The sequence below is a fragment of the Argopecten irradians genome, chromosome 7, assembly GCF_041381155.1.
Source record: "Argopecten irradians isolate NY chromosome 7, Ai_NY, whole genome shotgun sequence".
NCBI lineage: Eukaryota > Metazoa > Mollusca > Bivalvia > Pectinida > Pectinidae > Argopecten > Argopecten irradians.
Genome location: NC_091140.1, coordinates 12,136,620 through 12,164,129, shown reverse-complemented (window position 1 = coordinate 12,164,129; position 27,510 = coordinate 12,136,620). Strand labels below are relative to the sequence as shown.

General features: G+C 37.8%; 1 protein-coding gene and 1 pseudogene across 1 annotated transcript; both read right to left on the bottom strand.

The window, feature by feature from the left end:
* Positions 1 to 177: 177 nt before the first annotated feature.
* Positions 178 to 13,514, bottom strand: LOC138327029 (uncharacterized; annotated as a pseudogene).
* Positions 13,515 to 16,382: 2,868 nt separating this feature from the next.
* LOC138327574 (uncharacterized) lies at positions 16,383 to 27,445 on the bottom strand. The gene is made up of 8 exons (XM_069273769.1): positions 27,373 to 27,445; positions 26,973 to 27,024; positions 26,227 to 26,401; positions 24,101 to 24,186; positions 23,796 to 23,912; positions 17,823 to 18,003; positions 17,383 to 17,471; positions 16,383 to 16,825 (listed from the first exon to the last, which is right to left on the bottom strand). The coding sequence occupies exons 1-8, from the start codon at positions 27,373 to 27,375 to the stop codon at positions 16,692 to 16,694; spliced, it is 837 nt and encodes a 278-aa protein (XP_069129870.1). The 5' UTR covers positions 27,376 to 27,445; the 3' UTR covers positions 16,383 to 16,691.
* Positions 27,446 to 27,510: the final 65 nt, after the last annotated feature.

Sequence of the window (27,510 nt, the reverse complement as noted above, 5' to 3'; positions counted from 1 at the left end):
TTATACAGCCGGGTTGATACGTCAACACAAAAGTTATGTCGAGAGTTATACAGCCGGGTTGACACATCAACACAAAAGTTATGTCGTCGAGTTATACGGCCGGGTTGACACGTCAACACAAAAGTTATGACGAGGAGTTACACAGCCGGTTGACACATCAACACAAAGTTATGTCGACGAGTTATACGGCCGGGTTGACACATTAACACAAAAGTTATGTCGAGGAGTTATACAGCCGGGTTGATACGTCAACACAAAAGTTTATGACGAGGAGTTATACAGCCGGGTTGACACGTCAACACAAAAGTTATGTCGACGAGTTATACGGCCGGGTTGACACGTCAACACAAAAGTTATGTCGAGGAGTTATACAGCCGGGTTGACACGTCTAAACAAAAGTTTATGACGAGGAGTTACACAGCCGGGTTGACACGTCAACACAAAAGTTATGTCGACGAGTTATACAGCCGGGTTGATACGTCAACACAAAAGTTATTTCGACGAGTTATACAGCCGGGTTGACGTCAAAACAAAAGTTATGTCGACGAGTTATACAGCCGGGTTGACGTCAAAACAAAAGTTTATGACGAGTTTTACAGCCGGATGGACACTTAAACACAAAAGTTAATGTCAACGAGTTATTCAACCGGGTTGACACGTCGAAACAAAAGTTAAGGAAGAGTAACACAGCCGAAACAAAAGTTAAGGGGTCATTGTGTCAGGTCAACAGCAAGAATAGATGACAGTTTAACCAACTGGGCTCATACTTCTTTGAGGATCACTTTCTGACATTTGATTGGTAGTTGATATGGTTACGTTTTGCAGAGGCGGTAATATTTTCTTCTTCGGCTGGGTTGTAGGAAACGACTCCTTGACAAAGACGTTCCTTTCTGTATTCTCCAGATCGGGGTCTTTCATTCCTCCCTCTTCTGTCCAGGGCTTTGGAGGAGGGGCCGGATACTCTGTACCTTCTAAGGGCTGTTTCTCATACTGCCCCGTAAAGGCATTGTTGTCTACGCCGTGGGCATTGTCCTCGATCCCCGAGTGTCCCTCTGCGCCTTGAGGGTTAATTCGTTGCTTCGTTCCGTCTTGACATTTTGAGTTTGTAGACGAAATATGCAGCGATGAAAGCACCACCAACTATCAAAACGACGACAACTCCAACAGCTATGAAAATGCTACTGGCTGCAGCAACAGTTGTATCTAGAAGGAAACGATGATAGTCTTTGTTTGATTTGCGTATTATCAATTTTTTTTATCACTTTTATCTTATTCTTCCATTTTAGAGTTTAATTAAATTGGACAGAGAGGGGAAACACAGAATTTCGGGAATTTCTAAGAAGAGCAAATTGGTCAAAATATACCTGCAAAAGATTTAGATGCAAGTGATGGAATACTGTTTTTCCTTAACAACTGACGTTGCATTCTGTCCAAATAAAGAAAATCTAGAATAGATAACGTGTTGCTTGCTTTAAGTGTGAGCAATCATTTTGAAGGAGAAATGATAGAAGCTGAACTATATGAATTATTATACATGTAATACGTTATTGGTGCTATTGTTGAAATTATATCTAATATACCTGTCATTCGACTTCAAATGTTACTCAACAATAACTTTAAAGGAGGACATAAAGAAGTGTCAAAATGTACCTGATAGAACTCTTGTTAGTAAAGGCCGACTTAGTGAAATACATTTCACTTTACCTGTTATATCCGTAGTAAAATAAGGTTTGTTACATCATAGTTTTACGACTGACGGAGTATCATTAAAGATCGCTCCACCGCCCGACAGGAGCATAGACAGCATTTTTGGACTAACGTGTATGATATGTCTAATAAAGACGTTATACAAAATAGGACGAGTTACAGGATGGGTAGCATTGTTCATTGTCAAAATTAGGACAAGCTGGGTGGCTATAGACGATGATAAAATTATTACAGCAGGGACGAGTACCAGCTGGGTGGCATTGTTCATAGGGCACCTATCGATGATAAATAATGTTAATACAGCAGGTCTTTCTCACAATCAGTACAGCTGGGTGGCATTGTCATAGACACCTAACGATGATAAATAAAGACACGTTATTACAGCAGGGACCGACGTTGTATACAGGCAGGACGTTATACCAGTACAGCTGGGTGGATGATAAATAAAGGACATTACAGTCATAGGCACCTAAAATATAGAACGATGATAAATAAAGACGTTATACAAAACAGGACGAGTACAGCTGGGTGGCATTGTCATAGGCACCTAACGAGGCACGTTATACAGCAGGACGAGTACAGCTGGGTGGCGTTGTCTGTAGGCATTGATAAATAATGACGTTATTACATAGACGATACAGCTATCATAGATAACGATATAAATAAAGACGTTATACAGCAGGACGAGTACAGCTGGGTGGCATTGTCATAGGCACCTAACGATGATAAATAAAGACGTTATACAGCAGGACGAGTACAGCTGGGTGGCATTGTCATAGACACCTAACGATGATAAAATAAAGACGTTATACAGCAGGACGAGTACAGCTGGGTGGCATTGTCATAGGCACCTAACGATGATAAATAAAGACGTTATACAACAGGACGAGTACAGCTGGGTGGCATTGTCATAGGCACCTAACGATGATAAATAATGACGTTATACAACAGGACGAGTACAGCTGGGTGGCATTGTCATAGGCACCTAACGATGATAAATAAAGACGTTATACAGCAGGACGAGTACAGCTGGGTGGCATTGTCATAGGCACCTAACGATGATAAATAAAGACGTTATACAGCAGGACGAGTACAGCTGGGTGGCATTGTCATAGACACCTAACGATGATAAATAAAGACGTTATACAGCAGGACGAGTACAGCTGGGTGGCATTGTCATAGACACCTAACGATGATAATAACGATAAAGACGTTATACATTGTCAGGACGAGTACAGCTTATACCAGGGTGGTACATTGTCATAGTATAGGCACCTAACGATGATAAATAAAGACGTTATACAGCAGGACGAGTACAGCTGGGTGGCATTGTCATAGGCACCTAACGATGATAAATAAAGACGTTATACAGCAGGACGAGTACAGCTGGGTGGCATTGTCATAGGCACCTAACGATGATAAATAAAGACGTTATACAACAGGACGAGTACAGCTGGGTGGCATTGTCATAGACACCTAACGATGATAAATAAAGACGTTATACAGCAGGACGAGTACAGCTGGGTGGCATTGTCATAGACACCTAACGATGATAAATAAAGACGTTATACAGCAGGACGAGTACAGCTGGGTGGCATTGTCATAGACACCTAACGATGATAAATAAAGACGTTATACAGCAGGACGAGTACAGCTGGGTGGCATTGTCATAGGCACCTAACGATGATAAATAAAGACGTTATACAGCAGGACGAGTACAGCTGGGTGGCATTGTCATAGACACCTAACGATGATAAATAAAGACGTTATACAGCAGGACGAGTACAGCTGGGTGGCATTGTCATAGACACCTAACGATGATAAATAAAGACGTTATACAACAGGACGAGTACAGCTGGGTGGCATTGTCATAGGCACCTAACGATGATAAATAAAGACGTTATACAGCAGGACGAGTACAGCTGGGTGGCATTGTCATAGACACCTAACGATGATAAATAAAGACGTTATACAACAGGACGAGTACAGCTGGGTGGCATTGTCATAGGCACCTAACGATGATAAATAAAGACGTTATACAACAGGACGAGTACAGCTGGGTGGCATTGTCATAGGCACCTAACGATGATAAATAAAGACGTTATACAACAGGACGAGTACAGCTGGGTGGCATTGTCATAGGCACCTAACGATGATAAATAAAGACGTTATACAACAGGACGAGTACAGCTGGGTGGCATTGTCATAGGCACCTAACGATGATAAATAAAGACGTTATACAACAGGACGAGTACAGCTGGGTGGCATTGTCATAGACACCTAACGATGATAAATAAAGACGTTATACAGCAGGACGAGTACAGCTGGGTGGCATTGTCATAGACACCTAACGATGATAAATAAAGACGTTATACAGCAGGACGAGTACAGCTGGGTGGCATTGTCATAGACACCTAACGATGATAAATAAAGACGTTATACAGCAGGACGAGTACAGCTGGGTGGCATTGTCATAGACACCTAACGATGATAAATAAAGACGTTATACAACAGGACGAGTACAGCTGGGTGGCATTGTCATAGACACCTAACGATGATAAATAAAGACGTTATACAGCAGGACGAGTACAGCTGGGTGGCATTGTCATAGACACCTAACGATGATAAATAAAGACGTTATACAGCAGGACGAGTACAGCTGGGTGGCATTGTCATAGACACCTAACGATGATAAATAAAGACGTTATACAGCAGGACGAGTACAGCTGGGTGGCATTGTCATAGACACCTAACGATGATAAATAAAGACGTTATACAGCAGGACGAGTACAGCTGGGTGGCATTGTCATAGACACCTAACGATGATAAATAAAGACGTTATACAGCAGGACGAGTACAGCTGGGTGGCATTGTCATAGACACCTAACGATGATAAATAAAGACGTTATACAGCAGGACGAGTACAGCTGGGTGGCATTGTCATAGACACCTAACGATGATAAATAAAGACGTTATACAGCAGGACGAGTACAGCTGGGTGGCATTGTCATAGACACCTAACGATGATAAATAAAGACGTTATACAGCAGGACGAGTACAGCTGGGTGGCATTGTCATAGACACCTAACGATGATAAATAAAGACGTTATACAGCAGGACGAGTACAGCTGGGTGGCATTGTCATAGGCACCTAACGATGATAAATAAAGACGTTATACAGCAGGACGAGTACAGCTGGGTGGCATTGTCATAGGCACCTAACGATGATAAATAAAGACGTTATACAGCAGGACGAGTACAGCTGGGTGGCATTGTCATAGACACCTAACGATGATAAATAAAGACGTTATACAGCAGGACGAGTACAGCTGGGTGGCATTGTCATAGACACCTAACGATGATAAATAAAGACGTTATACAACAGGACGAGTACAGCTGGGTGGCATTGTCATAGGCACCTAACGATGATAAATAAAGACGTTATACAGCAGGACGAGTACAGCTGGGTGGCATTGTCATAGACACCTAACGATGATAAATAAAGACGTTATACAACAGGACGAGTACAGCTGGGTGGCATTGTCATAGGCACCTAACGATGATAAATAAAGACGTTATACAGCAGGACGAGTACAGCTGGGTGGCATTGTCATAGACACCTAACGATGATAAATAAAGACGTTATACAGCAGGACGAGTACAGCTGGGTGGCATTGTCATAGACACCTAACGATGATAAATAAAGACGTTATACAACAGGACGAGTACAGCTGGGTGGCATTGTCATAGACACCTAACGATGATAAATAAAGACGTTATACAGCAGGACGAGTACAGCTGGGTGGCATTGTCATAGGCACCTAACGATGATAAATAAAAGACGTTATACAGCAGGACGAGTACAGCTGGGTGGCATTGTCATAGGCACCTAACGATGATAAATAAAGACGTTATACAACAGGACGAGTACAGCTGGGTGGCATTGTCATAGACACCTAACGATGATAAATAAAGACGTTATACAGCAGGACGAGTACAGCTGGGTGGCATTGTCATAGACACCTAACGATGATAAATAAAGACGTTATACAGCAGGACGAGTACAGCTGGGTGGCATTGTCATAGACACCTAACGATGATAAATAAAGACGTTATACAGCAGGACGAGTACAGCTGGGTGGCATTGTCATAGGCACCTAACGATGATAAATAAAGACGTTATACAGCAGGACGAGTACAGCTGGGTGGCATTGTCATAGACACCTAACGATGATAAATAAAGACGTTATACAGCAGGACGAGTACAGCTGGGTGGCATTGTCATAGGCACCTAACGATGATAAATAAAGACGTTATATAGCAGGACGAGTACAGCTGGGTGGCATTGTCATAGACACCTAACGATGATAAATAAAGACGTTATACAGCAGGACGAGTACAGCTGGGTGGCATTGTCATAGACACCTAACGATGATAAATAAAGACGTTATACAGCAGGACGAGTACAGCTGGGTGGCATTGTCATAGACACCTAACGATGATAAATAAAGACGTTATACAACAGGACGAGTACAGCTGGGTGGCATTGTCATAGGCACCTAACGATGATAAATAAAGACGTTATACAGCAGGACGAGTACAGCTGGGTGGCATTGTCATAGACACCTAACGATGATAAATAAAGACGTTATACAGCAGGACGAGTACAGCTGGGTGGCATTGTCATAGACACCTAACGATGATAAATAAAGACGTTATACAACAGGACGAGTACAGCTGGGTGGCATTGTCATAGACACCTAACGATGATAAATAAAGACGTTATACAACAGGACGAGTACAGCTGGGTGGCATTGTCATAGACACCTAACGATGATAAATAAAGACGTTATACAACAGGACGAGTACAGCTGGGTGGCATTGTCATAGACACCTAACGATGATAAATAAAGACGTTATACAGCAGGACGAGTACAGCTGGGTGGCATTGTCATAGGCACCTAACGATGATAAAAACGTTATACACAGACGATACAGCGGTGGCATTGTCATAGACACCTAACGATGATAAATAAGACGTTATACAGCAGGACGAGTACAGCTGGGTGGCATTGTCATAGACACCTAACGATGATAAATAAAGACGTTATACAGCAGGACGAGTACAGCTGGGTGGCATTGTCATAGACACCTAACGATGATAAATAAAGACGTTATACAGCAGGACGAGTACAGCTGGGTGGCATTGTCATAGACACCTAACGATGATAAATAAAGACGTTATACAGCAGGACGAGTACAGCTGGGTGGCATTGTCATAGACACCTAACGATGATAAATAAAGACGTTATACAGCAGGACGAGTACAGCTGGGTGGCATTGTCATAGACACCTAACGATGATAAATAAAGACGTTATACAACAGGACGAGTACAGCTGGGTGGCATTGTCATAGACACCTAACGATGATAAATAAAGACGTTATACAGCAGGACGAGTACAGCTGGGTGGCATTGTCATAGGCACCTAACGATGATAAATAAAGACGTTATACAGCAGGACGAGTACAGCTGGGTGGCATTGTCATAGACACCTAACGATGATAAATAAAGACGTTATACAGCAGGACGAGTACAGCTGGGTGGCATTGTCATAGACACCTAACGATGATAAATAAAGACGTTATACAGCAGGACGAGTACAGCTGGGTGGCATTGTCATAGACACCTAACGATGATAAATAAAGACGTTATACAGCAGGACGAGTACAGCTGGGTGGCATTGTCATAGGCACCTAACGATGATAAATAATGACGTTATACAGCAGGACGAGTACAGCTGGGTGGCATTGTCATAGGCACCTAACGATGATAAATAAAGACGTTATACAGCAGGACGAGTACAGCTGGGTGGCATTGTCATAGACACCTAACGATGATAAATAAAGACGTTATACAGCAGGACGAGTACAGCTGGGTGGCATTGTCATAGGCACCTAACGATGATAAATAAAGACGTTATACAACAGGACGAGTACAGCTGGGTGGCATTGTCATAGGCACCTAACGATGATAAATAAAGACGTTATACAACAGGACGAGTACAGCTGGGTGGCATTGTCATAGACACCTAACGATGATAAATAAAGACGTTATACAGCAGGACGAGTACAGCTGGGTGGCATTGTCATAGACACCTAACGATGATAAATAAAGACGTTATACAGCAGGACGAGTACAGCTGGGTGGCATTGTCATAGACACCTAACGATGATAAATAAAGACGTTATACAACAGGACGAGTACAGCTGGGTGGCATTGTCATAGGCACCTAACGATGATAAATAAAGACGTTATACAACAGGACGAGTACAGCTGGGTGGCATTGTCATAGGCACCTAACGATGATAAATAAAGACGTTATACAACAGGACGAGTACAGCTGGGTGGCATTGTCATAGACACCTAACGATGATAAATAAAGACGTTATACAACAGGACGAGTACAGCTGGGTGGCATTGTCATAGACACCTAACGATGATAAATAAAGACGTTATACAGCAAGACGAGTACAGCTGGGTGGCATTGTCATAGACACCTAACGATGATAAATAAAGACGTTATACAACAGGACGAGTACAGCTGGGTGGCATTGTCATAGACACCTAACGATGATAAATAAAGACGTTATACAGCAGGACGAGTACAGCTGGGTGGCATTGTCATAGACACCTAACGATGATAAATAAAGACGTTATACAGCAGGACGAGTACAGCTGGGTGGCATTGTCATAGGCACCTAACGATGATAAATAAAGACGTTATACAGCAGGACGAGTACAGCTGGGTGGCATTGTCATAGACACCTAACGATGATAAATAAAGACGTTATACAGCAGGACGAGTACAGCTGGGTGGCATTGTCATAGACACCTAACGATGATAAATAAAGACGTTATACAACAGGACGAGTACAGCTGGGTGGCATTGTCATAGGCACCTAACGATGATAAATAAAGACGTTATACAGCAGGACGAGTACAGCTGGGTGGCATTGTCATAGACACCTAACGATGATAAATAAAGACGTTATACACAGGACGAGTACAGCTGGGTGGCATTGTCATAGACACCTAACGATGATAAATAAAGACGTTATACAGCAGGACGAGTACAGCTGGGTGGCATTGTCATAGACACCTAACGATGATAAATAAAGACGTTATACAGCAGGACGAGTACAGCTGGGTGGCATTGTCATAGACACCTAACGATGATAAATAAAGACGTTATACAACAGGACGAGTACAGCTGGGTGGCATTGTCATAGGCACCTAACGATGATAAATAAAGACGTTATACAGCAGGACGAGTACAGCTGGGTGGCATTGTCATAGACATCTAACGATGATAAATAAAGACGTTATATAGCAGGACGAGTACAGCTGGGTGGCATTGTCATAGACACCTAACGATGATAAATAAAGACGTTATACAGCAGGACGAGTACAGCTGGGTGGCATTGTCATAGACACCTAACGATGATAAATAAAGACGTTATACAACAGGACGAGTACAGCTGGGTGGCATTGTCATAGGCACCTAACGATGATAAATAAAGACGTTATACAGCAGGACGAGTACAGCTGGGTGGCATTGTCATAGACACCTAACGATGATAAATAAAGACGTTATACAGCAGGACGAGTACAGCTGGGTGGCATTGTCATAGACACCTAACGATGATAAATAAAGACGTTATACAGCAGGACGAGTACAGCTGGGTGGCATTGTCATAGGCACCTAACGATGATAAATAAAGACGTTATACAGCAGGACGAGTACAGCTGGGTGGCATTGTCATAGACACCTAACGATGATAAATAAAGACGTTATACAACAGGGACGAGTACAGCTGGGTGGCATTGTCATAGACACCTAACGATGATAAATAAAGACGTTATACAACAGGACGAGTACAGCTGGGTGGCATTGTCATAGGCACCTAACGATGATAAATAAAGACGTTATACAGCAGGACGAGTACAGCTGGGTGGCGTTGTCATAGGCACCTAACGATGATAAATAAAGACGTTATACAGCAGGACGAGTACAGCTGGGTGGCATTGTCATAGACACCTAACGATGATAAATAAAGACGTTATACAGCAGGACGAGTACAGCTGGGTGGGGTGGCATTGTCATAGACACCTAACGATGATAAATAAAGACGTTATACAGCAGGACGAGTACAGCTGGGTGGCATTGTCATAGACACCTAACGATGATAAATAAAGACGTTATACAGCAGGACGAGTACAGCTGGGTGGCATTGTCATAGACACCTAACGATGATAAATAAAGACGTTATACAGCAGGACGAGTACAGCTGGGTGGCATTGTCATAGACACCTAACGATGATAAATAAAGACGTTATACAGCAGGACGAGTACAGCTGGGTGGCATTGTCATAGACACCTAACGATGATAAATAAAGACGTTATAAAGACGTTATAAGCAACAGACGAGTACAGCTGGGTGGCATTGTCATAGGCACCTAACGATGATAAATAAAGACGTTATACAACAGGACGAGTACAGCTGGGTGGCATTGTCATAGGCACCTAACGATGATAAATAAAGACGTTATACAGCAGGACGAGTACAGCTGGGTGGCATTGTCATAGGCACCTAACGATGATAAATAAAGACGTTATACAGCAGGACGAGTACAGCTGGGTGGCATTGTCATAGACACCTAACGATGATAAATAAAGACGTTATACAACAGGACGAGTACAGCTGGGTGGCATTGTCATAGACACCTAACGATGATAAATAAAGACGTTATACAACAGGACGAGTACAGCTGGGTGGCATTGTCATAGACACCTAACGATGATAAATAAAGACGTTATACAGCAGGACGAGTACAGCTGGGTGGCATTGTCATAGACACCTAACGATGATAAATAAAGACGTTATACAGCAGGACGAGTACAGCTGGGTGGCGTTGTCATAGGCACCTAACGATGATAAATAAAGACGTTATACAACAGGACGAGTACAGCTGGGTGGCATTGTCATAGGCACCTAACGATGATAAATAATGACGTTATACAACAGGACGAGTACAGCTGGGTGGCATTGTCATAGGCACCTAACGATGATAAATAAAGACGTTATACAGCAGGACGAGTACAGCTGGGTGGCATTGTCATAGACACCTAACGATGATAAATAAAGACGTTATACAGCAGGACGAGTACAGCTGGGTGGCATTGTCATAGACATCTAACGATGATAAATAAAGACGTTATACAGCAGGACGAGTACAGCTGGGTGGCATTGTCATAGACACCTAACGATGATAAATAAAGACGTTATACAGCAGGACGAGTACAGCTGGGTGGCGTTGTCATAGGCACCTAACGATGATAAATAAAGACGTTATACAGCAGGACGAGTACAGCTGGGTGGCGTTGTCATAGGCACCTAACGATGATAAATAAAGACGTTATACAGCAGGACGAGTACAGCTGGGTGGCGTTGTCATAGACACCTAACGATGATAAATAAAGACGTTATACAACAGGACGAGTACAGCAGGGTGGCATTGTCATAGGCACCTAACGATGATAAAGACGTTATACAGCAGGACGAGTATTTGTACTTACCGTCATATATGGTGAGGGTATCCAATTGGCAGACGGGAACCTTGGCGTCGATGTATTCGATCTGACAGTCCACCACTTCGATCTTGACGACCTCGTTGACGTCATTCGATTCCAGTAGCCAGGTGTACGTTACATTGCTGTTAAAATATTATTAAGTCTTAAGAAACATGACCCGTTTTAATGAACGTTCCTTACTTGAAGGAATATCTTAACTTCAAATTATCCACAGGAAAGCATTACAGATTTTTCAAAAGGCTCCCTAGCTTAAATTTTGTCCTTAAAATATGTTATGCTTTACTACGGAGTTAAGGTATGACTAACCTCTGCAATGATTCTTAAAACTATTCAGCAAACAATAAAAACGAAATGGATTTCGCATAGAACCAGGAGAAATATTATCCGTTTAATACAATTAAAATTTTATAACTGTATATTAAGTTCAAATTCAACTGTTTTCGTCAGACTTACTTTGAGTAGGCCGTCGGATAGCCGTCAGATGTAAAGTAGGCCGCAGTACTTGTAGCAGATAGTGTTGTATTCTGACACCAGACTGTAAATAAAATCGGGAGAGAGGTACTCAACTTACTTAGTAAATCGAAATCAACTTAATATCTGCTAAAAAGATGACACAAGTTAGATTGCCATTGGAACAAGTGAGATTTGGACGAAGTAGTGCCGTTTGTAAAAGTAATTTCCGGCAAATGCTTAGAAAGATATGCGCATCGAGAATGCATTATGGTTTAGTCAGTTTTGTAAACTATCCCTGTATAATTGTGTACATATGTTTAATTAGCATTTTGAGGTTTGAGACCCTGTTTAAACTATTGATTTTTTGTATGCCTCTATATCACTTCTTAGGTGTACTTGAACATGCATCTATCCTAACCTTAGCTATTACTTTTGACTATATGTGCCATAATTGCATGTCATAATCTACAGTCGTCATTTTCCTTACAAGGTCTTATATAGGCGTATAAAAATCACTAGTTTAATTAAACAGGGTCTTAAACCTTACATAGCTGCTGTTTCCCCTTTCTGTTATGATCAAGAAACACGGATAGCTAAACACTCACTACTGAATCTCGAATGGTTGTGTAGCCAATCAAAACGTTATCCTCTCGGCCACTATCATCTGTTTATATAATATACACCTTTATTGCATCAAAATTTATTTTCCTAGTTATGCTTATTTCATTTTCAGCGTTAAAAGATTTGTTCCATCTAGCCGACTAAATATCTTTTGTTACATTTTGCAGTTTAGATAGACTGAATAATATAGGCATTTCTAGCTATTTAAAGCAGTAACAGTTTGAGGGAAAGTCGCTAATCCGAACGCGTCACCGGTATTTTATTATGCCATACTGATACATTTACAAACAACGCTTGGCTTAATGATTCCTTACCGATTCATTTCTAAAGAATTTTGTTAAAAGTGCGTTTACAGAAGCCAAAGACGACAAACACGCATACAAAGCTAATAATAATATTAAAAGACATTATTTTCCCAATTGTGTTCATTTTTTTTCATCATACTTTCAGTTTTTGATGCTAATTGAAAGAAAAAGCGTGGGTTAGATAACAATAAAACTAGACCAATAGATACCTTTATCCGCCAAAATAGATCATTTTCAGTTCAGTCGCGGGCTGTTGATTTGCAGGTTTTCATTGTACAAGGAGACCACGTCTAACGCTGTATTGCTTAATTTGTCTATTATTTTTGATATCGTTATATCCATATCAATATAACGAAGTTTCAAACAACTTTGTTCTGAGTAGTGAAGTATGAAATATACTGTGATCAAATCAACCATACCTGGGGACTGCTCTAGGACAGAGAACAGCACGAAAAGCAACACGGCGCTGTAGTTATTTCTGAAAGGACAAGATTGGTTACCTATAACATCAACGCGCCTTCACCTCTGCACTTAAATTGTGTCCCTAATCTATAACATCAAAGTTTCGCCATTTCTTCATTTTAATTTGCTAGGTTTTTTGTTAGAAAATTGTATAGGGAAATGATTATACTTAAATCGTACGTGAATAAAAATTGTAAAAGAAGATATATTTCAACAAAAAGCTGATTGTAAAGTTAACAACAAATGAGATAAACAACATGAAAAATCATGTATTGTCCAAATACAGATGAGCAGACAAGAGTCTGAGGCCATTTTTCGATTAGCGAATTGGCGTTTCGCCTTGGTTGTAATGTTAGAGATTTTATAAAATGATATTTCTGATGTAAGTACGTGGCCTTATTAAATCAATTTCATATAAAAAAAAATCAGAAAATTTCATACTTACAAGCTATCCATTGTTTCTGGTGATCTCTTTTTTATTCCAACTAATAAAAACACTAAATATAACTTTCCAGACGCTAACCAAGCCAAAAATGTTTTTTCATTAATTACAGTTCAGCCATATTGGTCCAAACCTTCCCACGTCCGTCCGCTGAAGGTCTGTGTTCAATAACGACAGGAGAAACTTGACCCCTTCACCGTAACTAAATCTTAACGGAATGGACAAATTAATTCGTTCTGATGTTAATAGGTTTGTAATAAGTTTGCACGGAGCCTGGATACAGGTCGTGTTTGCGTATCAACGCGCCAGGTTTTTGACGCCATCGTCACGACGGATGTGTGGAATACTCAGTAAAGCACTGTGTAGTTATTAAAATGGCCGATTTAATGTGTTTTGGTAGGTGTCACACACCCCGTCACCGCGCCCAGATATAACGGTACTGGACACTGTGATAAATACGGCTGAGTGTTTAAAGCCTGCACACAGGACGGTACTTGTTAGGCCAGTGTGAATACTAAAATCCAATGTTACAGTACAGTATCTCGATGCTTTATTACATATTTAAGCTTCATATTATACATGTAATTATCTAGCGATTCGAAGGTATCAAATAGAAGTATGTTTTGTATTTTATTTATATGTTATTGCATTATCGCAAAGTTTCTAAATGTTTCTATTTTTTTAATCATTAGTATTTTCTAGGCGACCTTTTATCACGATTTTATGCCTAACGACATGACACGTTAATTTACATTGAGTTACTTTAAAATTTTTATTTGTTTTGTAACTGAGACGGTCTCACAGCGAATTATTACGAGGTACTTTACAGTTATAAGAAAATTAAATCTATTTATTCAAAACTATTAGGAATTTTAGACATTCTCGTCTCCTTTGTTCTATCTGTGATAATTGTTCCAAAAAGGATGAAATTAATATATATTTCAAAGTCGATGTCTTGAAATGAATAATGATATAAGCGTTTATTATTATTAACTTTTATTAGTACATCACGTCGTGACAGAATACTAGATTCTGATTGGCTACACACATTGATACTATTTGAAATAGTGCTCGGGCAAGCGGGCACTATTGAAGTGGCGCGAAATTGAACGTGAATGTATTGTGACGTCATTATAACGTTGCTCTTCGACCAAGACGTCAAGATGGCGGACAGGCTGTTGTGTGCGAGGATGGAGGCAAACATTGCTTTTATACAGAAGACAGTTCACTCCTGTTCTATATTGAATTACTTTTAATCTTCATGAAGCAGAATCCCGTTTTATAAAAACACAGATTTCTACGGCAATTCATATGTTGTACATTTAATGTGGTGTGGAAACAAAAATAGCGTTGCGAGGTGTCGCTTGACGTGCTTCTGATACGGTGACATACAAACGGATCTCGTATGAGGGTGATGTCCTAAACCCATTATGGCCTGTTTGAGAGGGCACTATTGCCTCATAGTATTATCTCGTGATGGGATAGTGCCCTCGCCTTCGGCTCGGGCACTATTCCATCCCTCGACAATACTATGAGGCAATAGTGCCCTCTCAACCAGGCCATAATAGATAAATATGATATTATAATAGGTAGACAACAAATGTAACATATATATTTACACTTGCTAGGCTTGGTCACTATACGCTAATACTAGCCGATTTTGTTTACCATAACTGCATGGTAACATTGAACTTTGAACTTGCGTAAGGAAATGTTCTGTGCAACGTAAAAGGAATATTTTTTTTTAAAAGAAACACATGGCTTTGTTTACATTTTGACGCAACATTACGTGTATATTGTTGTTTTTCATAGAATTTTGGAAAAATGTAAACAATATATACATGTTTTATATTTATATATGATTCAAACAATTTTTAAATTAACAATTGTATAAAGAAACGGAAAAATATCCCGACCGGGGCGACGTGCTTTCATTTTTGTTAAAAATGATGGGTGTCAAATGTAAACATTACCTCTGTGCCTATGTTCGTCCTACGATCGAGCCTTTGGGGTGGACGGGTGTGAGACCCTCTGATAGAGGTCAGTTATAAACATATCCTCTTGTCTTTGTTCTTTGAGTATTTAATCATGTGTATTATAAAACATGCACCGCTAATAATCCACGTGTTGACAGTTCCGCGTCATTGTATCCATCGTCCACAAGTGAATTTGTTTCATCTATCGATGGCGATATGGATCTAAGCGTAGATTATATAATCACATGGCTCCCAAGGATGTAATATCGTCAAGTCAGACGACATCTCAAACACATTGAGCTACTTGAAAATCGGTGTTTTGACAACTTCGGCAAACTAAAGTGTGTAAGCGTGCGTCAGCTTCGCCTCGCTGCACAATAACGGTCACCGAGTTCACACATGTGGCCGTGTACAAATTCTTTATGTTATTACGATATATATTAACTTTAGCAAAATTGAATACATATTTAAAGTTCTGATCTGATTAAATAAAATTATCTCTGAAATTTACTTTGTCATGTTTATTTTACATTAAAATATTGAACTTTTTTGTCGTCGCGGATGAATAATTCTACCTTACGTGAAGCGTCATCATTCGCTGTTCAATTGAGTAAGCTCCTCCCACTTTTGACCGACTTTTATTGAATAATTACATCACTTTCAAATGACGATTTTTTTGCATAAAATATAAATAAAAAGTCGTGTGAGTGTAACGCGCCCCATAGTACAAGCATGGTTAACATAAAAACGAAATCCAATCCCTGTAGATATACGTTTGTAAGTTTTATTGTATTATCCATTAATTTATATAATCTATTTATATAACCCATTTTCATGAAAATGATTTCAAAAATTGTTTATTTCTAAATAGGTCTTAAATTGTTTTGCTAGGTATAAACAGAAGCCGCATTTTTCATTTTCATTTACTTTTGATACGATGTAAAAATGAGCAAAGTAACAATGAATAGCTATTATCGCTACCGTTTCATAAATTACGAAAATATTAAACTTTGAAGTTCCAATGATTTATTAGATAATCATAATAGCATGTAGGTGCATCATTCGCATGCTCTAAGATGCCACTATTCCGGCAGGCTGCATCACGACGCCCTCTAGTGGTGTATCCATCAGCTCGCAGGTTTCGTATAGATAAATGGGTTCCATGAAAAAGATGGTCTTTACCATGTTCATGTCACGGTCACCCTCTGAATAAAATAAATAAATAAATAAATAAATAAATAAATATGTTATGGTCACCCTCTGAATTAAAAAATAAAAATAACTGAATATCAAAATAAATAAATAGATAGATAAATTAATAAACAAATTGATAAAAATAATAAACAAATAAATAAATTAAAAATGCATGTCACGATCTCCTTCTGAATAAAAAAACCCACAGTGATTTCTAAAATTCTTTTATAAAAACCCTACACATCTTATATCAAAACCAAGATTTTACACTTTGATTCGGTTAGTATGTTAGAATATGTAAAATAGCTAGTAATTTCGGGCTACGCCATCAGTCATTATTTCATGCCCCCAGGGCGGTATAGGACCATATCAGCATCAACATAGATTCATAATTGATAACTTGGTAAAACTAGATTACATTATTTCTATATAATATGACCGCGCCAGACGTTTAATTTTACACTCCCAATTTGCCGGAATAATTACATAAAAAAGAAGTAAAATGCCGTGGTTTTATTCACATATGAAGTCTGTCATAATAACATTATATGTGAGAAGTGTGTCTTACGATTAGCCCGCTGAGAGAGGAATTTCCCGCCACTTAGAGGCCGCAGTATCATACACGTGACTCCGTCGTGACCTTTATCAACATGTGTCCTGTCAAATCACACAACCGATAACAAACTAATTATGGAATAAAGAAAATTGATCAAAGTATTTTTTCATGTATGAACTATAACGTAACAGTGAAGGAATTTCAGGAGAACAAGACTGACCAATCACAGACCAGCAGAGACTTCCTATAATGATTGAAGTAAGCAACTCTAAGTTATACAATGTATCGTTATTTGATTCTTTTTTATGCACATCAAAATACCATACTATATGTCTTTGTTATTCACAGAGCTTTCAATTTTGCTACGATATAGTCTAGGGTTAGATAGCGATTGATAGTAACCCTTGGATATTGAGGATGTCCCTCAACCTGCTGTCCTCTTTATGCCGTACCTGAAAGCGATCCTATGTACTCCATTACGATCAGTGTCGTGTCTCTCACATTCTCCAGTGAAGCCTCTTCCATTCTGTAGATTAAATGTCGCGCTGGTGTTAGTCAACCTGACGTCAAACGGTGGTCCTTCAGAGAACGTCCATCTTCCCTGCAGTTCTACCGGTAAACTACATCCGGGTCCTAATGTATGTAAAAGATAACCGTGTTAACGGAGACTTGGTACATCGATGAAGGATCAAAGTAAGGGTTGAGGTATTGTCAGGAATGGTTATATTGGTACATCAATGAAGGATCAAAGTAAGGGTTGAGGTACTGTCAGGAATGGTTATATTGGTACATCAATGAAGGATCAAAGTAAGGGTTGAGGTATTGTCAGGAATGGTTATATTGGTACATCAATGAAGGATCAAAGTAAGGGTTGAGGTATTGTCAGGAATGGTTATATTGGTACATCAATGAAGGATCAAAGTAAGGGTTGAGGTATTGTCAGGAATGGTTATATTGGTACATCAATGAAGGATCAAAGTAAGGGTTGAGGTATTGTCAGGAATGGTTATATTGGTACATCAATGAAGGATCAAAGTAAGGGTTGAGGTATTGTCAGGAATGGTTATATTGGTACATCAATGAAGGATCAAAGTAAGGGTTGAGGTACTGTCAGGAATGGTTATATTGGTACATCAATGAAGGATCAAAGTAAGGATTTAGGTATTGTCAGGAATGGTTATATTGGTACATCAATGAAGGATCAAAGTAAGGGTTGAGGTATTGTCAGGAATGGTTATATTGGTACATCAATGAAGGATCAAAGTAAGGATTTAGGTATTGTCAGGAATGGTTATATTGGTACATCAATGAAGGATCAAAGTAAGGATTAGGTATTGTCAGGAATGGTTATATTGGTACATCAATGAAGGATCAAAGTAAGGGTTGAGGTATTGTCAGGAATGGTTATATTGGTACATCAATGAAGGATCAAAGTAAGGGTTGAGGTATTGTCAGGAATGGTTATATTGGTACATCAATGAAGGATCAAAGTAAGGGTTGAGGTATTGTCAGGAATGGTTATATTGGTACATCAATGAAGGATCAAAGTAAGGTTGAGGTATTGTCAGGAATGGTTATATTGGTACATCAATGAAGGATCAAAGTAAGGGTTGAGGTTTTTTTGTCAGGAATGGTTATATTGGTACATCAATGAAGGATCAAAGTAAGGGTTGAGGTATTGTCAGGAATGGTTATATTGGTACATCAATGAAGGATCAAAGTAAGGGTTGAGGTATTGTCAGGAATGGTTATATTGGTACATCAATGAAGGATCAAAGTAAGGATTTAGGTATTGTCAGGAATGGTTATATTGGTACATCAATGAAGGATCAAAGTAAGGGTTGAGGTTTTGTCAGGAATGGTTATATTGGTACATCAATGAAGGATCAAAGTAAGGGTTGAGGTATTGTCAGGAATGGTTATATTGGTACATCAATGAAGGATCAAAGTAAGGGTTGAGGTATTGTCAGGAATGGTTATATTGGTACATCAATGAAGGATCAAAGTAAGGGTTGAGGTATTGTCAGGAATGGTTATATTGGTACATCAATGAAGGATCAAAGTAAGGGTTGAGGTATTGTCAGGAATGGTTATATTGGTACATCAATGAAGGATCAAAGTAAGGGTTGAGGTATTGTCAGGAATGGTTATATTGGTACATCAATGAAGGATCAAAGTAAGGATTTAGGTATTGTCAGGAATGGTTATATTGGTACATCAATGAAGGATCAAAGTAAGGGTTGAGGTATTGTCAGGAATGGTTATATTGGTACATCAATGAAGGATCAAAGTAAGGGTTGAGGTATTGTCAGGAATGGTTATATTGGTACATCAATGAAGGATCAAAGTAAGGGTTGAGGTATTGTCAGGAATGGTTATATTGGTACATCAATGAAGGATCAAAGTAAGGGTTGAGGTATTGTCAGGAATGGTTATATTGGTACATCAATGAAGGATCAAAGTAAGGATTTAGGTATTGTCAGGAATGGTTATATTGGTACATCAATGAAGGATCAAAGTAAGGGTTGAGGTATTGTCAGGAATGGTTATATTGGTACATCAATGAAGGATCAAAGTAAGGGTTGAGGTATTGTCAGGAATGGTTATATTGGTACATCAATGAAGGATCAAAGTAAGGGTTGAGGTATTGTCAGGAATGGTTATATTTGGTACATCAATGAAGGATCAAAGTAAGGGTTGAGGTATTGTCAGGAATGGTTATATTGGTACATCAATGAAGGATCAAAGTAAGGGTTGAGGTATTGTCAGGAATGGTTATATTGGTACATCAATGAAGGATCAAAGTAAGGGTTGAGGTATTGTCAGGAATGGTTATATTGGTACATCAATGAAGGATCAAAGTAAGGGTTGAGGTATTGTCAGGAATGGTTATATTGGTACATCAATGAAGGATCAAAGTAAGGGTTGAGTTTAGATATGTCAGAATGGTTATATTGGTACATCAATGAAGGATCAAAAGTAAGGGTTGAGGTATTTTGTCAGGAATGGTTTATATTGGTACATCAATGAAGGATCAAAGTAAGGGTTGAGGTATTGTCAGGAATGGTTATATTGGTACATCAATGAAGGATCAAAGTAAGGGTTAGTATTGTCAGGAATGGTTATATTGGTACATCAATGAAGGATCAAAGTAAGGGTTGAGTATTGTCAGGAATGGTTATATTGGTACACAATGAAGGTTATCACAATGAAGTAAGGGTTGAGGTATTGTCAGGAATGGTTATATTGGTACATCAATGAAGGATCAAAGTAAGGGTTGAGGTATTGTCAGGAATGGTTATATTGGTACATCAATGAAGGATCAAAGTAAGGGTTGAGGTATTGTCAGGAATGGTTATATTGGTACATCAATGAAGGATCAAAGTAAGGATTTGAGGTATTGTCAGAGAATGGTTTATATTGGTACATCAATGAAGGATCAAAGTAAGGATTTAGGTATTGTCAGGAATGGTTATATTGGTACATCAATGAAGGATCAAAGTAAGGGTTGAGGTATTGTCAGGAATGGTTATATTGGTACATCAATGAAGGATCAAAGTAAGGGTTGAGGTATTGTCAGGAATGGTTATATTGGTACATCAATGAAGGATCAAAGTAAGGGTTGAGGTATTGTCAGGAATGGTTATATTGGTACATCAATGAAGGATCAAAGTAAGGGTTGAGGTATTGTCAGGAATGGTTATATTGGTACATCAATGAAGGATCAAAGTAAGGGTTGAGGTATTGTCAGGAATGGTTATATTGGTACATCAATGAAGGATCAAAGTAAGGGTTGAGGTATTGTCAGGAATGGTTATATTGGTACATCAATGAAGGATCAAAGTAAGGGTTGAGGTATTGTCAGGAATGGTTATATTGGTACATCAATGAAGGATCAAAGTAAGGGTTGAGGGACTGTCAGGAATGGTTATATTGGTACATCATAAGGACAATAAGGTATTGTCAGATGGTTATATTGGTACAGGAAGGATCAAATAAGGATTTAGGTATTGTCAGGAATGGTTATATTGGTACATCAATGAAGGATCAAAATAAGGATTTAGGTATTGTCAGGAATGGTTATATTGGTACATCAATGAAGGATCAAAGTAAGGATTTAGGTATTGTCAGGAATGGTTATATTGGTACATCAATGGAGGATCAAAGTAAGGGTTGAGGTATTGTCAGGAATGGTTATATTGGTACATCAATGAAGGATCAAAGTAAGGTTGAGGTACTGTCAGGAATGGTTATATTGGTACATCAATGAAGGATCAAAGTAAGGGTTGAGGTATTGTCAGGAATGGTTATATTGGTACATCAATGAAGATCAAAGTAAGGGTTGAGGTATTGTCAGGAATGGTTATATTGGTACATCAATGAAGGATCAAAGTAAGGGTTGAGGTATTGTCAGGAATGTTATATTGGTACATCAATGAATGATCAAAGTAAGGGTTGAGGTATTGTCAGAATGGTTATATTGGTACATCAATGAAGGATCAAAGTAAGGGTTGAGGTATTGTCAGGAATGGTTATATTGGTACATCAATGAAGGATCAAAGTAAGGGTTGAGGTATTGTCAGGAATGGTTATATTGGTACATCAATGAAGGATCAAAGTAAGGGTTGAGGTATTGTCAGGAATGGTTATATTGGTACATCAATGAAGGATCAAAGTAAGGATTTAGGTATTGTCAGGAATGGTTATATTGGTACATCAATGAAGGATCAAAGTAAGGATTTAGGTATTGTCAGGAATGGTTATATTGGTACATCAATGAAGGATCAAAGTAAGGGTTGAGGTATTGTCAGGAATGGTTATATTGGTACATCAATGAAGGATCAAAGTAAGGGTTGAGGTATTTTCAGGAATTGTCAGGAATGGTTATATTGGTACATCAATGAAGGATCAAAGTAAGGGTTGAGGTATTGTCAGGAATGGTTATATTGGTACATCAATGAAGGATCAAAGTAAGGGTTGAGGTATTGTCAGGAATGGTTATATTGGTACATCAATGAAGGATCAAAGTAAGGGTTGAGGTATTGTCAGGAATGGTTATATTGGTACATCAATGAAGGATCAAAGTAAGGATTTAGGTATTGTCAGGAATATTGGTCAGGAATGGTTATATTGGTACATCAATGAAGGATCAAAGTAAGGGTTGAGGTATTGTCAGGAATGGTTATATTGGTACATCAATGAAGGATCAAAGTAAGGGTTGAGGTATTGTCAGGAATGGTTATATTGGTACATCAATGAAGGATCAAAGTAAGGATTTAGGTATTGTCAGGAATGGTTATATTGGTACATCAATGAAGGATCAAAGTAAGGATTTAGGTATTGTCAGGAATGGTTATATTGGTACATCAATGAAGGATCAAAGTAAGGGTTGAGGTATTGTCAGGAATGGTTATATTGGTACATCAATGAATGATCAAAGTAAGGGTTGAGGTATTGTCAGGAATGTTATATTGGTACATCAATGAAGGATCAAATAAGGATTTAGGTCCTTCATTGTTGTACATCAATAACCATTGACAATACTCAACCTTACTTTGATCCTTCATTGATGTACCAATATAACCATATCCTGACAAACCTTACTTGAAAAAAAAACCTCAACCTGACAAAAAAAACTCATCCTTCATTGATCCTTCATTGATGTACCAATATAACCATTCCTGACAGTCCCTCAACCCTTATTTTGATCCTTCATTGATGTACCAATATAACCATTCCTGACAATTCCTCAACCCTTACTTTGATCCTTCATTGATGTACCAATATAACCATTCCTGACAATACCTCAACCCTTACTTTGATCCGCATTTATATATAGCTTTGCTAATGACATAGAACCAATATGAAATCTTTGATAATTTTAATTTCCTCACTGCAGTTCACTTGGGTACTTGAACTGTAAAAGTTAAATTGATGCTCTACGTAGTGAAGGAATGTTAACTATAACAACAAATTGCAATATTCCAACGATTATTATACATGTCTGTCGTAGCTCACGTACTCTACACGGTAAAAAGGGAAGTAACTTTGGTAACACTTATTCTACTAGGGGGCATACTCCATTAATACTAATTATTCATTCTACATTCAACAGATACATTCAAGGGAAATACAAAGGCAACTGTGCAGGAAATATTCCACATTTGATTTAATAACTCTACATCAGCTGAAAATGCGATATACAAATGTAACTCTCCTAAAAAATATTCTTCTGCATTCGATGGAAAGGGGATGTAACTCTGTCTGTAAATATTCTATATTCGATAGAAAGAGAAGGAAAAACCTTTCGATGACGCGTTTACATGCCAATGGCACAGACATAGTTAGTTAACGATCTAAATTACTGGTTCTGGCATTATTTTTTAAACTGTGGTTAAAAAAGGGAGATAAGGTCGATGACTCACTGGCTCTAGATGTATAAACGTCTGAGTTAATGTATTCGGTGCACTGATTCGCAATGGTTGGTGTGACGTCATTTCCGATGGGAGACGGTGAGAACAAACCGCCATCTACAGCTTCACCTGTAATCAATGATAAACAGATTTTACAACTATAATACATATATTTAGAACTGAATCTAGACATAGTTAGAATGTTCAGGCTTTAAGGAAAGAAATTACTAAAGATCACTCAAATTGAAGCAAAGTTTTTATATGGAAAACAAAAACAAAGGAAAAACATCTAATAATCGATATGAGGAGAATACTACCATTCCGCCTCCTGACTTGAAACTCCGCGGGGACGTCCATTATCTGTGGTAACTGGAGACACAGAATTCCGGTCCTATCACTTGTTCTGAAACAAATTGTACAATGTAACCACTTAAGCAATAAACAGTTACCAAATTGAAATATATAGTCAATATGAATACAATTTGGGTGACAGGTAAATTGAATGTCCCCCGTTAGGAGAAATATCTCCTAAGTCATTAGTTATGACTTACAATAAACATATTAGTGATGACTTAGATATCTAATACAACCAACATATCAGTGATGACTTAGATAGCTAATACAATTAACATATCAGTGATGACTTAGATATATAATACAACCAACATATTAGTGATGACTTAGATATATAATACAACCAACATATTAGTGATGACTTAGATATCTAATACAACAAACATATCAGTGATGACTTAGATAGCTAATACAATTAACTTATCAGTGATGACTTAGATATATAATACAACCAACATATTAGTGATGACTTAGATATCTAATACAACCAACATATTAGTGATGACTAGATATCTAATACAACAAACATATTAGTGATGACTTAGATATCTAACACAACCAACATATTAGTGATGACTTAGATATCTAGTACAATCAACATATTAGTGATGACTTAGATATCTAATACAATCAACATATCAGTGATGACTTAGATATCTAATACAACCAACATATTAGTGATGACTTAGATATCTAATACAACCAACATATTAGTGATGACTTAGATATCTAATACAATCAACATATCAGTGATGACTTAGATATCTAATACAACCAACATATTAGTGATGACTTAGATATCTAATACAATCAACATATCAGTGATGACTTAGATATCTAATACAACCAACATATACTAATACATATAGTGATAGACTTAGATATCTAATACAATCGACATATCAGTGATGACCTTAGATATCTAATACAACCAACATATTAGTGACGACCTAGATATCTAATACAACCAACATATTAGTGATGACTTAGATATCTAATACAACAAACATATTAGTGATGACTTAGATATCTAATACAATTAACATATCAGTGATGACTTAGATAGCTAATACAATTAACATATCAGTGATGACTTAGATATCTAATACAATTAACATATCAGTGATGACTTAGATATCTAATACAATCAACATATCAGTGATGACTTAGATATCTAATACAATAACATATCAGTGATGACTTAGATATCTAATACAACCAACATATTAGCGATGACTTATATCCAAATAAACAACAACATATTAGTGATGACTTAGATATCTAATACAACCAACATATTAGTGATGACTTAGATATCTAATACAATCAACATATTAGTGATGACTTAGATATCTAATACAATCAACATATCAGTGATGACTTAGATATCTAATACAACCAACATATTAGTGATGACTTAGATATCTAATACAATCAACATATTAGTGATGACTTAGATATCTAATACAATCAACATATCAGTGATGACTTAGATATCTAATACAACCAACATATCAGTGACGACTTAGATATCTAATACAACAAACATATTAGTGATGACTTAGATATCTAATACAACCAACATATTAGTGATGACTTAGATATCTAATACAACCAACATATCAGTGACGACTTAGATATCTAATACAATTAACATATTAGTGATGACTTAGATATCTAATACAATTAACATATCAGTGATGACTTAGATATCTAATACAACCAACATATCAGTGATGACTTAGATATCTAATACAACCAACATATTAGTGATGACTTAGATATCTAATACAACAAACATATTAGTGATGACTTAGATATCTAATACAACCAACATATTAGTGATGACTTAGATATCTAATACAATCGACATATCAGTGATGCCTTAGATATCTAATACAACCAACATATTAGTGACGACTTAGATATCTAATACAATCAACATATTAGTGATGACTTAGATATCTAATACAACCAACATATCAGTGATGACTTAGATATCTAATACAATCAACATATCAGTGATGACTTAGATATCTAATACAATCAACATATCAGTGATGACTTAGAAATCTATAATATGTCGTACCTGAGGAGTATGTCGGAGAATAGATTCTCTACACAGTCCAGTTCTACTTTTTGTCCGTCCTGTATGATCTCTACATAATGTGTCCGAATGATCAGTTCTCTCCCAGGGATTCTATCGAAATTGTGATTTACTAGCTGATGCCGGCCCCTGAGATAGGACGGGATGGTGCACTTCGCTGTACAAAAATAGTAAAAACACTACTGAATTAGTGATGACAAAGAAAACACTTCTGAAAAAATACTGACAATGAAAAACACTTCTGAATCAGTGCTGTTAATAAAAAAAACACTCCTGAATCAGTGCTGATAAACTTTGCTGATAATAAAAAAAACACTAATGAATTAGTGCTGATAATAAAAAAACTAATGCAATAGTGCTGATCATGAAAAACACTACTGAATTAGTGCTGATAATCAAAATCACTAATGAATTAGTACTGATAATAAAATACACTTCTGAGTCAGTGTTGATAATCAAAAACACTACTGAATCAGTGCTGATAATCAAAAACACTACTGAATCAGTGCTGATAATCAAAAACACTACTGAATCAGTGCTGATAATCAAAAACACTACTGAATCAGTGCTGATAATCAGAAACACTACTGAATCAGTGCTGACAATTATATTTAAACTATGAATAATAGACTACAATAGAAATTCATTCACTAAACTTGATTTAAAGAATAGTTTACATTTTATTCTAGCTCTTAGGCCCTTAGCAGAAACATGACGTAACAACTTACCGCTGATACACCCTAGCAGACCAAGTAACACGGAAATGAGAGCGACAGTACGCTACAAAATAAATAAAGTATACACATCTGTACACAAAACACTATTTGATACTATCTGTATAACCTTTGTTGCTTTTACGTTATTAAATTACTACTTGATTACAAGTTGATTGGTAAACCAAGAACCTAAATTAAAATATTGTAAATATTCTATGACCTTTAGTAGTAAAATCTTTTTTTTAAATATTCAAATTCGTGGAATGAAGTACTCGCGAAATATAAGTGATTTAAAGTAAATACGTATTATACAATAGTAGTTTGACAGCGGAAACGTTTATGAGCTTGTTTTGATATATTAAATAATATCACTATGAAATAAAAGATATTTGCGAAATACTGTTGACCTTACCATATTGTTTCCCGGGAGTTGTGATAAACACCTCTATGACGAGATCATGTCAGTATTTATATACCGTCACCACAAGAAGTGCCACCTGTCGCGCGCTGTCCCTTTACCCCGGGGGAAGATATTCTCATTAGGATACAT